The sequence below is a fragment of the Pleurodeles waltl genome, chromosome 1_2 (genome assembly GCF_031143425.1).
Source record: "Pleurodeles waltl isolate 20211129_DDA chromosome 1_2, aPleWal1.hap1.20221129, whole genome shotgun sequence".
Lineage (NCBI taxonomy): Eukaryota > Metazoa > Chordata > Amphibia > Caudata > Salamandridae > Pleurodeles > Pleurodeles waltl.
The window spans coordinates 1003331190-1003348143 of NC_090437.1; the positions used below are offsets into that span (position 1 = coordinate 1003331190).

The window sequence follows — 16954 nt, forward strand, 5'->3', positions numbered from 1 at the left end:
AATCATATCCTGTTAACCATTTACATTTTTGTTTTCCACTATAAACCACAATGTTTAATAGTCTTTTGGCAATCAAAAACAAATTTGTATCCGCACAGAATATTAGTGCTAAATGTATGATCGTCATTGTTGGAAAGGCATCTTCCACTGTGTTTCCTCCGAGGGGTTTTATGTTGAATCCTGGATAGCTGTTATATTTGTTTTTAGTAAACAGACAGAGACAGAAAACGTGCACACAGAACTCCCATTTCACACAAAAATCATGTTTACAAGCTACTGGTTAACGTGAGCGACTTCCTCACCTTTTGGAAAGCTAGACGACTCTTGGCTCGACGGCACAGATCAATGGTTGAGAACTAATGCATCAAGTTGAAGCATGAAATCGCGGTCTTTTTTGATGTTTTAGGAGCCATCCAGGAATCTCAACACATTGTTCTGTCCCTGTTCCTAGTCCATGCCCTCATGGCATGTCCTTCTGGAGTCTGTACCATCACTCTTAGCTAGCACCATCCTCAGAGTTATAAACATTTTGATGTAGCGCGTTTGCCCTAACTCATCCCACACATCCAACCATGCATTTTTTTTAATTTAACACAAGCTTCAAGCCTACCCCCTCAATTGGTCCTGCCTCCACCCCCACCCAGAAATTCGGCATCACTGTATTTTCCCACTGTGTATGCAGTAGTTCCCTTGTGTCATACAACAGTGCATCCCAGTGATGCATCAAGTGCCATTTTCCATGGTTTCCCCACATAGAGTATGTAATATGTACATAATTAAGTTGATGCAAGCTATATCAGGCTGACAGGGCTACCCACTGTGCGCCCCTTGGGCTTTCCTGCACTCCTTCTCCAAAAGCTCTCCATGTTCAACTTTCAAGTATGATTAAGATACTCAATGGTATCGGTAGTATTAAACATTTCAAACAGACCTGACATATCACGAGAATACCAAATGTGTCTATCATCAGCTTTGCTTCTAGGAGGCTAAGGTCTGGGATTGTATCTCCATTCGGAAGGTATGGGCTACGTGCATGTATCAATTGCAACTATCTGTAAAGTTGGCTACTGTTGCTTTCTGCAGCTCAGCAAATGAGGTCATAACTCCCTCATGCCACATGCCCAATTTAATGATGCCACTATAGTCTTGACTCAGAAAACCCTACCAGGATACTCCCTGCTAAATCTGAGTTATAGACCACAGTGTGAATTCCATTGTCAGCCCATTCCACTTGTTAATCATTTTCTGTGTTTCTGAACAAATTTGCAAATTTGTATCCGCACTGAATATTCGTGCTTTAAACTGTTTTTTTTACACTTGCAGAGTTTTATATCGTCATTGTTGGAAAGGCATCTTCCTCTGTGTTTCCTCTGAGGGTTTTTATGCTAAACACCGGAAAGCTTTTATATTTGTTTTTAGTAAACATGTTATTACGTTTCCAACTGGAAGGTGCAGCAAGGCCTGAGGAAGATTTCTTGTAAATTGCTCACCACAGCATAATTTCAAGGGGGGTTATCCCTGCGATAGCCCATAATTCAGCAACAGCCAATTAATCAAAATTGAATCACTATATTATAATTGTACATCTGCCATTCCAAGCATGCCAGCAAAGGTAGCTTTAGCACACTTATCGAGGAACGGTCCATGAATCACTGTTCTTCAGAGAAAAATGTAAACATGGGTATACAGGTCACAGAGAAAATTGCGTAGATCTCCAAAAGGATAGTTATGTAGCACCCAAGCCAGTTTAGGCATAGACATCAATTTAAAAAGAGCCAATGTAACCATTGTGACAATGAGTAGATCTGTGAGACAGTCAAGTCCTGCTTAAGTTACCAGAGTTGCAGAACTATATTTTGTGCCCTGCGCACCAAGACATTCTGTGTAATAAAGATTTCAAGGTATGTACGGCCTGCTGATTCTACCTTAGGTAGTAAGGCTCGTGCAGTGTGTTTCCGCAGCTCCACTACAGGAAATAGAAACTCTTTTGACCAGTTTACCTATAACCTCAAAAAGTACTCAAAGATGTATGGTATCTTAATCAGCCAAGGCCATGCCAATGTAGAGTAAGATAGATACAGGACATGATCGTCCCCACACAAAGATATACGATCTTTTACATCAAGGGAGACAATACTATACAACATCCTCCCGAATTGACTCTACTAGCAGCTCTATCATCACAACAAGGATGAGGGGCCACTGTGCCAGGTACACCTCCTGATCAGAAGCAATCTGCCCAAACTCTGTTTACTATCACACTGGTTACCAGCTGTGTATGTATGAGCTTCACATACCTTTATCATTATGGATCAATTGTCTTTTTTGGAGGACAACAGGTGCTTTCTCAATACCAACCCTGATAACCGTGATGGACTTTCTGTTTTGTGTGCCAATGCAATATGTAGTGTGAAGATATTATGATAGATGGGCAGTTCAGGCATAAGGCCACTGTGGTCTGAAGGGACTATCAACCTGATCACTCGCTTGGCACAGATTTTAGCCTAAACATTGATGAGTAAAGTCTACTTAGGAAAGGTATACACTTTCTTTGGCAGATCCCTCTTAAGAATCACTTTAATTACAAGTTTCACTGAGATCCCGGAGAAGCAACCTGGCACCTATTAACTTGTGTATAATTTTTAGCAAATGGGGCAACTTTCCAGCATGCATTTTTTAAAAGGTCCAAAAGAAGTCTTGCCAGACTGTAGCTATTCCAACACCTCAGTGAGCTCCTTTGCCAAGATTTTTATTTCCAATGAATCATGCTCCACCCTAGTGAGCTTTCTCATGGGGAGATCTTGCATAAAGTCTACAAGTCCGTTACTTGGGTAAACTTGTTTTGAGGTATGTAATTGTTAGAAATGGGGTTTTTGGTTGGCAGTCAGGTTGCCCTCTGTCCAAGCAAGAACCCTCACTCTAGTCAGGGTAAGTCACACACAATCCAAAATCAGCCTGTGCTCACCCTCCGGTAGCTTGGCACGAGCAGTCAGGCTTAACTTAGAAGGCAATGTGTAAAGCATTTGTGCAATAAATCATACAACACCATAGCATAACACCACAAAAATACACCACACAGTGTTTAGAAAAATCTATAATATTTATCTGGGTATCTTCATGTCAAAACGATCAAAGTTGCAATACGAATTTGTAAAGATATCACTGAAAAGTGATAGAGAGTGTCTTAAGTCTTTAGAAAGTAAACAAAGTCTCTTTCAAACACAAAGGGGGTCATTCTGACTGGAGGGAACCGCCAGAATACCACTGCGCGGTCAAAATACCACCGCGGGTATTCTGGGTTTCTCACTGGGCTGGCGGGCGACCGCCAAAAGGCCGCCCGCCAGCCCAGTGGGAAACACCCCTCCATGAGGATGCCGGCTCCGAATGGAGCCGGCAGAGTGGAGGATGTGCGACGGGTGCAGTAGCACCCGTCGCGAATTTCAGTGTCTGCTAAGCAGACACTGAAATTCAGGGTGGGGCCCTCTTACGGGGGCCCCTGCAGTGCCCGTGCCATTGGCATGGGCACTGCAGGGGCCCCCAGGGGCCCCACGACACCCCATACCGCCATCCACAGGATGGCGGTATGGGGGTCAGAATCCCCATGGCGGAGCAGCAAGCTGCGCCGCCATGGAGGATTCTACAGGGCAGCGGAAAACCGGCGGGAGACCGCCAGTTTTCCCTTTCTGGCCGCGGCTGAACCGCCGCGGTCAGAATACCCTGGGGAGCACCGCCAGCCTGTTGGCGGTGCTCCCGCCGACCCCGGCCCCGGCGGTCCTTGACTGCCGGGGTCGGAATCAGGCCCAAAGTACCTGGTTTCTGGTGGAAAATCTCCTCAGAGGGCCACAGGAGAAGAGGTGCGTGGAAAACTGGTGTGTGCGTCGATTTCTCCTAAGCACACACGGACTTGCGTCGTTATTTTCCATGCGGGGAGTTGGGCGTCGTCTTCCGGCGCGCGGACAGTCTCTTACTGTGGTTTGCGGGGAGTACCAGATGTCCCGGGTCTGTGCGTGGATTTTCCTGCTTGTTTTCCGGCTGCGCGTCGTTCTACGGGGCTGCGCGTCAAAGTTTCGATCTCACGGCAGGCGTCACGTCGATTTCTCCTGCGGAGTCGGGCGGCGATGTCCTTGCGAGGCCGTGCGTCAAAGTTTTGATCTCACGGCAGGCGTCGCGTCGATTTCTCCTGGAAAGTCGGGCGGCGTTGTCCTTGCGAGGCCGTGCGTCAAAGTTTCGATCTCACGGCAGGCGTCGCGTCGATTTCTCCTGCGGAGTCGGGCGGCGTTGTCCTTGCGAGGCTGTGCGTCAAAGTTTCGGTCGTCCCGAAGACGTCGCGTCGATCAGCGTCGGTGTGCGGCGTTTTTCTTGCCGCGGAACAAGCTGTGCGTCGAAAAGTTCGGCGCACGGAGCGTCCAAGAGGAAGAGAGAAGTCTTTTTGGTCCTGAGACTTCAGGGAACAGGAGGCAAGCTCTATCCAAGCCCTTGGAGAGCACTTTTACAGCCAGACAAGAGTTCAGCAAGGCAGCAGGCCAACAGCAGGGCAGCAGTCCTTTGTAGAAAAGCAGACAGGTGAGTCCTTTGAGCAGCCAGGCAGTTCTTCTTGGCAGGATGTAGTTTCTGGTTCAGGTTTCTTCTCCAGCAAGTGTCTGATGAGGTAGGGCAGAGGCCCTGTTTTATACTAAGTTGTGCCTTTGATGTGGGGGTGACTTCAAAGAGTCTCTAAGAAATGCACCAAGCCTCCTTTCAGTTCAATCCTGTCTGCCAGAGTCCCAGTAGGGGGTGTGGCAGTCCTTTGTGTGAGGGCAGGCCCTCCACCCTCCCAGCCCAGGAAGACCCATTCAAAATGCAGATGTATGCAAGTGAGGCTGAGTACCCTGTGTTTGGGGTGTGTCTGAGTGAATGCACAAGGAGCTGTCAACTAAACCTAGCCAGACGTGGATTGAAGGGCACAACAAGATTTTAGTGCAAAGAAATGCTCACTTTCTAAAAGTGGCATTTCTAGAATAGTAATATTAAATCCGACTTCGCCAGTCAGCAGGATTTTATATTACCATTCTGGCCATACTAAATATGACCTTCCTGCTCCTTTCAGATCAGCAGCTGCCACTTCAACAATGTATGAGAGCAGCCCCAATGTTAGCCTATTAAGGGAGCAGGCCTCACAATAGTGTAAAAACGAATTTAGGAGTTTTACACTACCAGGACATATAACCACACAAGTACATGTCCTGCCTTTTACCCACACAGTACCCTGCTCTAGGGGTTACCTAGGGCACACATTAGGGGTGACTTATGTATAGAAAAAGGGGAGTTCTAGGCTTGGCAAGTACCTTTAAATGCCAAGTCGAAGTGGCAGTGAGACTGCACACACAGGCCTTGCAATGGCAGGCCTGAGACAAGGTTAAGGGGCTACTGAGGTGGGTGGCACAACCAGTGCTGCCGGCCCACTAGTAGCATTTAATCTACCTGCCCTAGGCACATGTAGTGCACTCTACCAGGGACTTACAAGTAAATTAAATAGTCAATCATGGATAAACCAATCAGTAGTACAATTTACACAGAGAGCATATGCACTTTAGCACTGGTTAGCAGTGGTAAAGTGCCCAGAGGTCAAAAGCCAACAACAACAGGTCAGAAAAAATAGGAGGAAGGAGGCAAAAAGTTTGGGGATGTCCCTGTCAAAAAGCCAGGTCCAACAGTAATAAATAATATTATTATTAGTATAGAATAACCAGTAAAACCTGCTGCTATCTCAATATCCCCATTACCAACCCTTAGTCTCTCTCTAGATGTCTACAGTTTTAATGTAAGCCATACCCTTCTCACTCAGAACCAGCTTACATGCATCCCAAAGACTCAGCCAAGAGACCACTAACCTGGCATTTTGAGTGAAGCAGCAGGCTGTTTTCTATTTCAGGTGAACAAAAGAGAAGTTGTTAGTATGTCAAGATGCATTTAAGTGACACATCCCCACTAGGGACGTCTCCTTTGCACGCAACCATAGCTCAACAGAGGTGTGGTCTCATAGGCAGAAGGCTACCATTTATAAACTGAGGCTAGTTGCAAGTCAATCTGTAGAAGGAATAATTAATCGTCTCTAAAAAGAGTGGTGGGCTGAAGAATACAATGTGAATTCAGGAGCAACTGGATTACTGGTTGGCTGCATAACCCAATGCCCCAATTTAGAGCAAAACTATGTTAAAAAGGTATGGTCCTTTGAAGGTATTTTGCTCCAACTTCAGTGGTCATTGACTGTGCACATTACCCTGTTACATTACTGATCCACTATGCTTCACTTTAAAGGCTGGAGTCAGAAGTGTCCCCACCACATGTAGTTAAATATCTGTTGTTTAGATGGCTGGGCAGTGAGGATGTCTAACATTCCCCACTGCATATGTCTTTTACAAAAAGACTGACATATTTAAGATTTGTATAAGTTAGCTTCAAAATGCACACAAGTTATAACTTTAATGTAAAATTCATGGACGGGGTTTATTGGACAGGCATTTCCCTCTCACATTATGACCAAACCCTGCAACGTGAGTTATAAAACAGCCACTTAGCACACTAGACTAGGCCTGTTTGTTTGAAATAAGCCTGATTTGATCAGTTGTATGTGTGCTTTACAAAAATGAGGTCCCGCTGTCTTGTGCATACACCCGAAATGTAAGCTAAGGATATACTTACTTTTAAGAAGATAATATGATCGTTAGTGTTTTTAGACCTGATAGCCTTAGAGTGGTCTTCCCCCCAATGTGTTGCCTGCCCCCCTCAATTTTCTGAACTCGCTTTTGCTGGTTTTAGGACTCTGTGCAATTTACCACTGCTAACCAGTGCTAACGTGCTTGAGCTCCCTCCCCTAAAACATGGCAACATTGGCTCTTATCCAATATTTTATTTACTTATAAGTCCCTAGTAAAGTGCACTACATGTGCCCTGGGCCTGTATATTAAAGGTTACTAATGGACCTGCAGTATTGATTGTGCCACCCACTTAAGTAGCTCCTTAATCATGTCTCATGCCTGCCATTGCAGAGCCTATCTGTGCAGTTTATATTGCCACTTCGAACTGGCAAGATTATCCTCTTGCAAGTTAAACCTCTTGCCAGGCTTAAACGTTTACTTTTTTATACATATGTCACCCCTAATGTAGGCCCTATATGACCCTCAAGGGAGGGTGCTATGTATTTTAAAAAAACAGGCCATGTACTTTTGAGTTTTACATGCCCTGGCAGTGACAAACTCCCAAATGTGTTTTTCATTACTCCAAGGCCTATCTATCCAATAAGATAACATTGCAGTTACCTTATTACATCTTATAAGTGTAATTCCCAATTTGGAAGAGATGCATTTGCCAAGTTTCGTGTCTCTGGACTCATAATATAAAATCACAATTTATAATGAAGTCAAATTTTAAATTGCAGTTCTGAAAATACAACTTTAAAAAAGTTGGCATTTTCTTTAGCCATTTGGTGCCTAATGCATGTTTCCAATACACGTCTGGGGTGGGGTGACAGCTGGGGTTGTACATTCTCTAGACAGCCACACACAAAGGAAACTTAGGTGTGATTGATGGACCATCTGCAGACTGATGGGTCATCCTTGGCAGGATGGGAAGGAGGGGTTGAAACACATGTATGTGCCACATCCTACCCCACACAAAGGGCTGTGCATTCCCCTGTAGTGAATCTGGGGCCAGGGCAGGAAGGGAGGACTTTTTTGCATTAAAATACTTTTCGTTGAAGTCTCCCCCACTTCAAAGGCACAACTGGGTATAAGTACAGGACCTCTGACACAACCAACTAAGTACACCTCTGGACCTGTGGATACACTGCCAGGAAGGACTGCTGTGCTGCTACAAGGACTGCCACTCTGCTGAGCTGCTACTCTGCTGGACTACTGCTTTGCTGAGCTGACCTGCTGTCCTCTTGCCTGTGACTGACAAGGACTGGACCTACATCTATACAACCCAGAACCCAGGTTGCGTGGAGTGGATCGGGCGCATCACCCTTGGGGCAGGCGCTTCACCTTCAGAATCGACGCATCACCTACGGCAGGAGAACCTGCCGTGCATCGCATTCAGAACCAATGCATTGCACTTGGAACCCCCACATTGCCACAGCTGTGTAGAGAAAATTGACACATCTCATCCACTGCATGGCTCGATACTTACACATTGCTTCAGGTGCACCTCGCATCTTTGTCGATGGTGAAGCATCCCGGATGCTCTGCAGGTCCAACTGGGTCCCTGTATCCGGCCTGTGCTCCATCCTGGTTGGCCTGAACTCTTGACTTTCCCTGGTCCAGTGTGACTAGATATCCCATTTAGGGCCGTATTTATACTCTGGTTGCGCCGAATTTGCGTCGTTTTTTTCGACGCAAATTCGACGCTAAACTAACGCCAACTAACGCCATATTTATACTATGGCGTTAGACGCTTCGGGCGCCAAAGTGCCCGGAGTGGGCGTCATTTTTTAGCGTGAACCCCTTCCTTGCGTTAATGATATGCAAGGGAGGCGTTCCCGTCTTAAAAAATGACTCCCAGGCCTTTACGTGGTATTTATACTCCCGGGCAAAAATGACGCCCGGGAGTGGGCGTGGCCAAAAACGGCGCTTTTGCGCCGCTTTTTAACGCCTGGGTCAGGCATGGCGTTAAGGGACAAGTGGGCTCAAAATGAGCCCAGAGGTGCCCTCCCCTGCCCCCAGGGACCCCCCCTGCCACCCTTGCCCACCCCAGGAGGACACCCAAGGACGGAGGGACCCATCCCATGTACATTAAGGTAAGTCCAGGTAAGTTTTTTTTTTTTTTTTTTTGTGGCATAGAGGGGCCTGATTTGTGCCCCCCTACATGCCACTATGCCCAATGACCATGCCCAGGGGACAGAAGTCCCCTGGGCATGGCCATTGGGCAAGGGGGCATGACTCCTATCTTTACAATGATAGGAGTCATGTTGATGGGGGATGGGCGTCGAAAAAAAATGGCGCAAGTCGGGTTACGACGATTTTTTCGACGTAACCTGACTTGCCCCATTTTAAGACGCCCATACGCCATTTTCCCCCTACGCCGGCGCTGTCTGGTGTACGTGGTTTTTTTCCACGCACACCAGGCAGCGCCGGTCTGATTGCGCCGTCTAACGCCATTCCATAAATACGGCGCCCGCATGGCGCTTCAGAATGGCGTTAGACGGCGCAAAATTTTTTGACGCTAAACTGCGTTAGCGCAGTTTAGCGTCAAAAAGTATAAATATGGGCCTTAATCACTTATTGCTTCTTAGTGCTATTTTGCATCTATTCTTTACAAATTCATATCTTGACTTCTAACTATTGGGTTTTTGTCATTTTGGTCTTTTTTATTCATTATATTGAGCTCTATTTTCTGCACCTGGTGTGGATTATTTTAGTGTGGTGTTTCCACTCTTTTACTGCCTGCAGTGTTCCAGAAATACTATGCACGTTACCTTTTAAATTAAGCCTTACTGCTCTCTGCCAAACTACCAGAGGGTGAGCACAGATTAATTTATGGGGTGGTTCTGACTTACCCTGACTAGGATTGTGGTTCCTGCTTGCATAGGGTGTATACCTCTGCCAACCAGAAACCTAATTTCTAGCAAGTGTTATGATAGCAGCAGTAGCAGCACAATAATGAAACTGTGTATGTTCCCAAACTTTGTTTTTTGATAACTCTTTTTAAGGTATTGGTAAAAACAAATCATTATTGCGTCATTCAACTAGATAAGAAACACATTAAATCATTATTTAAAATGATCTCTAGTTATGTTGGTCACAGAGATGACTTTTTCATGCTGTCACATTTGCTGTCCTTAAAGTAATCAACATGTAGCCTTAATCTCTTTCCTGCACTGCAGCCCTTGTGGGTCATAGGCAATTAGGGTCATTCACACAGCCTTGCTTCTGATGTAAGAAAAGAACCACTGACACTGATCAAAGGCTTCTCAGGCAATGGCCTTCCTGTTCTTCAACTCCCTTCTGTTATGACGGCTTTGTGCCCTTGAAGATCCAGTACTCTTGCCTGCTTTGAAGGGAAGGCATCTGGCCAACCTGGTAATGCCTCTCTCCACAGGGAGGGATAGCAGATGTACATAGAAGGAGTATGATTGTGCTTTGATCTTTAAAGGGTTTGGGTTTGGCTGTAAGTTGTGTGAGATGGGCAATATCAGGCCAAGATCAGTTCAGATACTTTAGAAAGAAAGAAATCAAAGGATTGTGATCTCAGTGTAGCAGTAAGTCACCTCTAAGATTAAAGGGTTGTGTTATGGTGCTCTAAAAGATAGGATCAGAATATGTCTGAATTCTAGCTTAATTTGCTGACGATATGTTGCACATTGGTAATAATTAAAAGGAACTCCTGCAAACATTCTCAAGGCAAAAGGCTTACAGGAACAGAAAAGGTTTGAAGGCTTACTGATGCATGTTGGATGAACTCTCACCTGCTTGGTGAATGCTTGGGGAGTGGTGCCCATTGATTTGAATTATATTCCTGGACCTGGATAGGTGCTCGGAATTTTAAAGGAATTATCTTACTGTATATCACACAAGGACATATATAGGCCAGGTTATCCAGTGGGAACCTGCCTAATGTGTAACTTATTTCCCTGTGCCTATGAAAGTATGGAACAATGAAAAGGTACAAGAATCTACATCCACTTGAAAAAACAGAAAATATCTCGGATAACTTAACTTTTGTGTATTTTTCTAATTGTGCCCCAAATCAAGATATGTGGAGTCGGACCTGGATATTGATTATTTTCAAATGAAAAAATACTTATCTACTTATTGAGAACTTATGAGACAAATTATGTCCTACCATTGTTATAAGTGTTTGCCTTAATGTGAATTATAGCTGTTTGACAGTCAATTGATTGTTCAAATTTGGGGGGGTGGAGGTGTTTTTCCCCCATAAGAGCACCGCTTATTGAAGATTAGAAGTGAGAGCACTCCAAGGATTGAGTCTTTGAGCGCCATATTCCCCTAAAAAACACCCCCCACATGTGTCTACTTGTGCCCATGGCCTGTTTTCCAAGATGCATTTACTGGAAGTTTGGTAATTGTTTTGGAACTCTGGGATATAGGCTATAGAACTTTTAGGAAAAGCTAGGACTTTGAAATGTTATATCCCTGGTGAACTGGGGCAAAGTATCAAGTCTACCCAACAAAACAGCATTGTCTTCAGACATGATTTCTTATTATTGTTTCCTTAGTGTAATCTTTTTGCCAAAATATGCAAGGCTCTAGCAAATTTGCAAAAACATAGTTATTCAGCATTTTGGGGTCCTGCCCAGCCAGGGCTTCCATCCCAAAGTCTAGATACAAATCAGAAGTACACGGCATGGCACCAAAGTATGCAAACGAAGACATGATTGAATTGGTAACACTTTCCATAGGTGCTCCACTGGGAGTTTTTTCCAACAAGGTCCAAGGTTCAGCACATGTTGCCCTGAGGACCCTCGGCTTGATGACAGATTTTAAGTTCCAGAAAACAGACAAGGTGACTCATGGCAGCAACCCATCAGGTCATCAGAGGCTATGGTCTTCAATCCCTGGACAGAGGACCACCCACCACATTTGGAGAACCCTGCCAAATAGGTATGGATCTCTTTGGCTTTAGAGGAGCTGCAGGTCCTCGATGGGAGCTGAAGTTTTCTATGCAGGCACCAAATCTATTTTGCTTAGTAGGCAAAATGTCTTGCTTTCATTTAAAAGAAATCCCCAAACAAGAGTTTATTTTCTGAAAACAAACAGAATGGCCTGAATACATAAGAACCTTTATTCCTGTGTGTTGGAGCCAGTGTGCTTTTTCCCTACCTGGAGCCTGCAGGACTCGATTTGCTGTTCTGAGCTGGAAAACCGATGGACGTTTTCTGATAAGTTTGTAAGTACTGGTCCGTGCATCCTTATCTAGGCATGTCGGTACAATTTTATTTTAATCATTAAGGTATGTTATTTTCAACTTCATTGTTTCAGAGATGTTAACTTAATTATTTGATAACTGAAATGCTTTTTAAGATCTGCTATTTACGCACCTCATGTGAGGAAAAACTTGCTGATTGTGGAAAGCTACCAAGGATAAACTCGGAATTACTCACAGGCCCTGTTTATTTAATAGAACCTATCGCATCTTGAATTTATGTCAACTCGATCAGCATTGATTTCAAGACTGAGCCCAGGTGAGTTCTGTAAAGGAATTTGAAAAATAGATAAAAGTCTCACTAGCCTATTCAATAAGAAGAACCTCAATATGGTAGATATTACATGTATGGGCAGAACAGCAGTTACCTGTTAAAACAATTGTCGCTGGTCTGATTTCACAAGAATTCCAAGTACCCCTGCTTGATCATTTTGTGTAGCGTAAACTGAGTATTTCGAAGAGCTGTCCACAAAAGTGGTGCTGAACAGCAGAATAGTTAACAGTACTCATAGATGCCATGATATGGATCGGGCGCGATGGAGCCTATGCTAACTGCATGCATTACTCTTCCTGCTGAACAATTAAAACGCTCCCAACGGTCCCTATCCCCCGTCCCCCGCCAACAGCGCGCCAGGTGGACGTGCGTCGGAGCAGTGCGAGCAGCAGGATGCACATTGCAGGACCCACTGAATGGGAATGCTTCAGCTGTCCCACAAGGCATCAGATGGGATTGTTCAACAAAACTATTTCCAATGTTTTTTGGAAGCTAAAGAGAACAAACACACAGTCCTGAAATGCGAGTTAACTTTCAAAACATGTTCTGAAAACGCGACTTAGCTCAATGCCCTCAGTACACCTATAAGGGTTGGTACCATCAACAAAGCAACTGCGGTTAGTGGGAATCGCGCTGCTGCTACTATCTTTGCTGCTTAGCGCTATAAACAAGAGTGACCTTCCTATTATTCCATTTAATTATACATATTTGTCAACCGGTGAAGGATGGCAAATTTAGTCGGATTTTCTCGGATTCCATTTAGTGACCTGTTGGACATCACAGATTTCAGAGAAGAGCGTGCAAAGCACTGAGCAATTGTATCGGCTATGACGCACTGGCTGGCAGTCCCCGCACTCTCCTGTGTTTCCATCTGAAAATCAAGCGCAACGTTTGTTTATAGAAAGGTGAGTGCTTGGTCTTTCATCCTACCGTTCCAATCCTACCCGATTAATGCCTGCTGTTACTGTACCTTGTAGTTAATGAGAAACGGCGAGCGTGCTTCAATTACATTTTCAAAGCCCCCCATCTAACACCGCCGCAAACTTTTATCTCGCGGAAAAACTTTACAACAGACGGAATCAGTTTCAATAACATGCCATAGAATTAACTTTCCATTCTGTTTAAAACAACCGTAATGTCGGTGCGACAGGGACAACTGCAAATAAGAAGTACCTCTTACAGAATACAATGGCAGTTAGGTATATGTGCCACCCTTCACTGGGGAGTGGGAAGTATTTGCAATATGTAGAGGCTCGTCTTTTATTTTCAAAACACACCTGCGTTTAGTGCCTAGCACCAGCTTAAAAGCAACACCACATTCCGAAAGTGACTCTGAATAACAGGGAAGATTCACCAGGGCCCGCATAGCGGATGGGCACAGCAGCACCACCTCACGCGCACTCCAAGCACGCTGTGACTTACTGAAGAATATGTACTCGGTGTAGCTGCTCCAGATCTTGTCGTCCCGGTACTGGTTGACGAAGGCCGCCGTCCCGGTGGAGTTGCAGGCCACCATGTGGAAGCCGTTCTCGGACAGCCGGTCGAAGGCCTGCTCCAGATAGGTGAACTTCAGGTAGAAGCGGGATGTATACTTTTCCGGTGGGCGGTCGGGGTCCCGGCTCTCGTTCAGAGTCTCCCCGAAGACCTCCTTGGCCAGGGCGATCCTGCCGCACACCATGATGCGCGCCACCCGACGGAACTTGGCGTCCGCCTGGTTGTCCCGCACCAGTGTGTAGGAGCCGCGGTAGCCGATGGTGATGAAGCCGGCACGCTTGTCCAGGGCGGCGGTGCGCAGCAGGTCGCTGCTCTGCGAGCTCTCCTCGATGTCGCTCTGGCAGCCCTCGTCGTTCATTGAGCTCTGTTTGGTGACCCGGGGGCTCAGCAGCTTGACCAGCTCGGGCAGTTGGAAATGCTCGGCTTCGCGCAGCAGCCTTTCCCGCTCGGGGAAGTGGTCGGGCAGGGAGAGCTGCCGGTCGCGCAGGTAGTCCAGGATGTACCTGAACAGGAAGCCGTCTCGGTCGACGAAGAAGCGCGCTCGGTTGTCCCTGGGCAGCTCATTGACGTTGACGCGGCCGGAGAACATGCCATGCAGAGTGCTGTCCGGGACGCTGGTCAGGGTGGAGTGCTTGGTTACATACACCTGGCCTCCCACGTTCAGCTCCACCACCTCCGGGAAGGGCGAGGACATCTCGCTGATGGGAAGGATGCTCTCCTTCAGAGCCATCTTATCCAAACTCCTGGCAGAGAGTGAGTGATGTGAAAGCAGAGGAAAGCCCTCAAGCTGGAGCGTCCTCCTCTGCCGTAGTTATCAGAGCATCCGATCCATCCAAGTATTGTAAATGTGTAGTGTGGGAAAAAGCTATGCGAGCATCCTGGGCTGCACGAGCGCCCGGCGAGAGGTCCCTGCTGTACTGGCTCTGTAACGGGGCAGATCCCCGAGCTGCTGAGACTCTGTAATGAAGCGGATCCCCGAGCTGCTGAGGCTCTGTAATGGAGCAGATACCCGAGCTGCTAACACCCTGTAGTGGAGTAGATCACGGAGCAGCTGCTGGCTCTGAACTGGAGAAAACCCCTGAGCTGTCGCTGTCTCTGCAGTGAAACATATCACCAAACTTCTGTTGGCAATGTAGTGGGGCAAATCCCGAGCTGATGCTGGCTCTGCAACGGGTCAGATCTCTGAGCTGCGTTGGCTCTCCAAAGGAGCAGATCCCCGCGCTGCTACAGGCTTTACAACGAGAAAACCTCAGCGCTGCTATTGACTGTAATAGAGCAGATCCTTGAGGTGATGGTGGTTCCTTGTAATGGGGTAAATCTTCGAGCTGTGACTGGCTTTCTAATGGAGCAAATCCCCTACGTTGCTGCTGGCAATGCGACGAAGCAAATCCTCTAACAGCTGTTTGGTCTATAATTAACAGATCTCTGGGCAGCAACGGACTCTAATATAGCAGATCCATGAGCTCCATGTAACGGATCACATCTCCAAACTGCTGAAGGGTCTTTAATGGAGCAGAACTCAAGCTGCTGCTGACACTTTAAAGAGCAGATCGCTTCTCTGGTGCTGTACCTGGTGTGAGCAGTTTGCTGGATTCGTAATGGAGTAAATCACTCGAACGGCTCCCGAAGGGGTTGCTTGCTTTGGAATGTATTGTAGATAATCGCAGAGCTGCTCTTGGCGTTGTGTAGCAGTAGATCCACGAAGTGCTTCTGCTCCGAGCAGACCCTGAGCTGCTTCTGACTGTGTGTACTGTAGAAAACTCAAGGTTGCTGCTGGCTGGGGCTTATATTATAGCAGTTTCTCAGCCGATGACGGTTCTGTACTGGAGCAAATCCCCGAAGTACTTCTGGTTCCTCATTTGAGCTGGTTCTCTGGGCTACTGCTGGCTCGTAATGTAACAGGTCCCCGAGCTTATACTGTCTCTTTGCATTGGAGCAGATCGCAGGGCTACTGCTGTTTCTCTACTGGAACAGATCCTCGAGCTGCTGCTGTCTCTTTGCAGTGGAGCTGGCTGCTAGGCATGTGCTCTATTAAACGTAGTTGCACTCTGATCCACCCTTAAGCTTCACAATTTCACCCTTGACAGGGGTGCTACTGAATGCAACCTCTTCCTGGCCGCTGTCTGGGAAGTAGTTAAGGAGACCCCGGTGATTGGTGAGTCCCTAGTGTAGTGGGTGCCTTCGCTCAGCCGGCTGTGAGCGCCGCGCGCAGCTCTACAGTATAGTGGAGCAAACGATCTCCGTGCTGCATAGGCCCCCTCACTCTAAAGTGCCAAATGTGCTCTGTGCACTTTATAAAGAGCTTCCTCCAGTTTCTCGTTCTGTGACAGGACAACCACTGGACTCAGGTGTCAGTCACGTGGTTTCATCGTCTGGAGGGATGGTACTGGTACTCATTCCTCGGTGGCTCACCAGGTTTAGCCTCTGCTGCTGGAAGCTAAAGCATTTGAGGGATGGTGAAAATCAAAGTATAACACCATGTGTTCAAGACAGAAGTCGCATTTTTAAATCTACAGTGTCACAATGCTGCACAGGCGCGACTTGCGTAGACTCACCACGGTTGTAGAAACACGTCCTTCTTGCGGTAATATTTCAAAGACACTTTAATGTGTTTTTTTAAGCTCTCCAAGTGCTGTCTGTCCACTCAGGCAGTAGAAACCAATGTAGAGCTCCAATGGCTCCGGATTTAGGAAGCAGACTTCCAGGAGGGAGGAATGGGTGGGTTTGTACTTTTCTGTCAACTCGTTGGCCTCTACTGATTTTGGCCGCAGAGCCCTAAATTGAGCTGATGCGGCGTTGTCAACACTCCTATAGTGTGCTGGCGCAGCCCGAAGCTCGCGCGTCCGTGATAATGAAAGCAGACACACTCTGCTGAGCACCCCGAGTCTCGGTACTCATTCAGAACTCTCAGGGAGGTGACGTAATGCGTGCAGTGTTGGAACTTTTCAGCTGTCATTTAAAGAGACACTGTCATTTATCACTGTAGCAGGCAGCCATATTATTATTTTTGCCTTAATCTAAAAAGCCCCCAGTACTGTAGGAAAACGTATTTCTGTGTTACCTCGTAGACACGTTTTTTAAATGGGAGTGGACTACAAATGTGCTCCACTTCAATACGTTGAATGAATAGCAGATGTGTGACCGTTTCTAATGAAACTACGTTTATTTAAAACCATATTCACATGTACCAATGTGTTCCATTTACATAATTCTTGATGAATGATTACTACCCACCAGAAAGTTTTAATATTCTCCGATGAACTAGCC

At 46.4% G+C, this 16954-nt stretch overlaps 1 protein-coding gene across 1 annotated transcript in view; it reads right to left on the minus strand.

Annotated features, from left to right (window-relative positions):
- The window catches only part of KCTD8 (potassium channel tetramerization domain containing 8), a 714354-nt gene extending 697924 nt beyond the window's left edge, over positions 1–16430 (minus strand). The window contains exon 1 of the mRNA XM_069201762.1: positions 13616–16430. Within this exon, the coding sequence (XP_069057863.1) occupies positions 13616–14417 (802 nt within the window). The 5' untranslated portion in view covers positions 14418–16430. The remainder of the gene's footprint in view (positions 1–13615) is intronic.
- Positions 16431–16954: the final 524 nt, after the last annotated feature.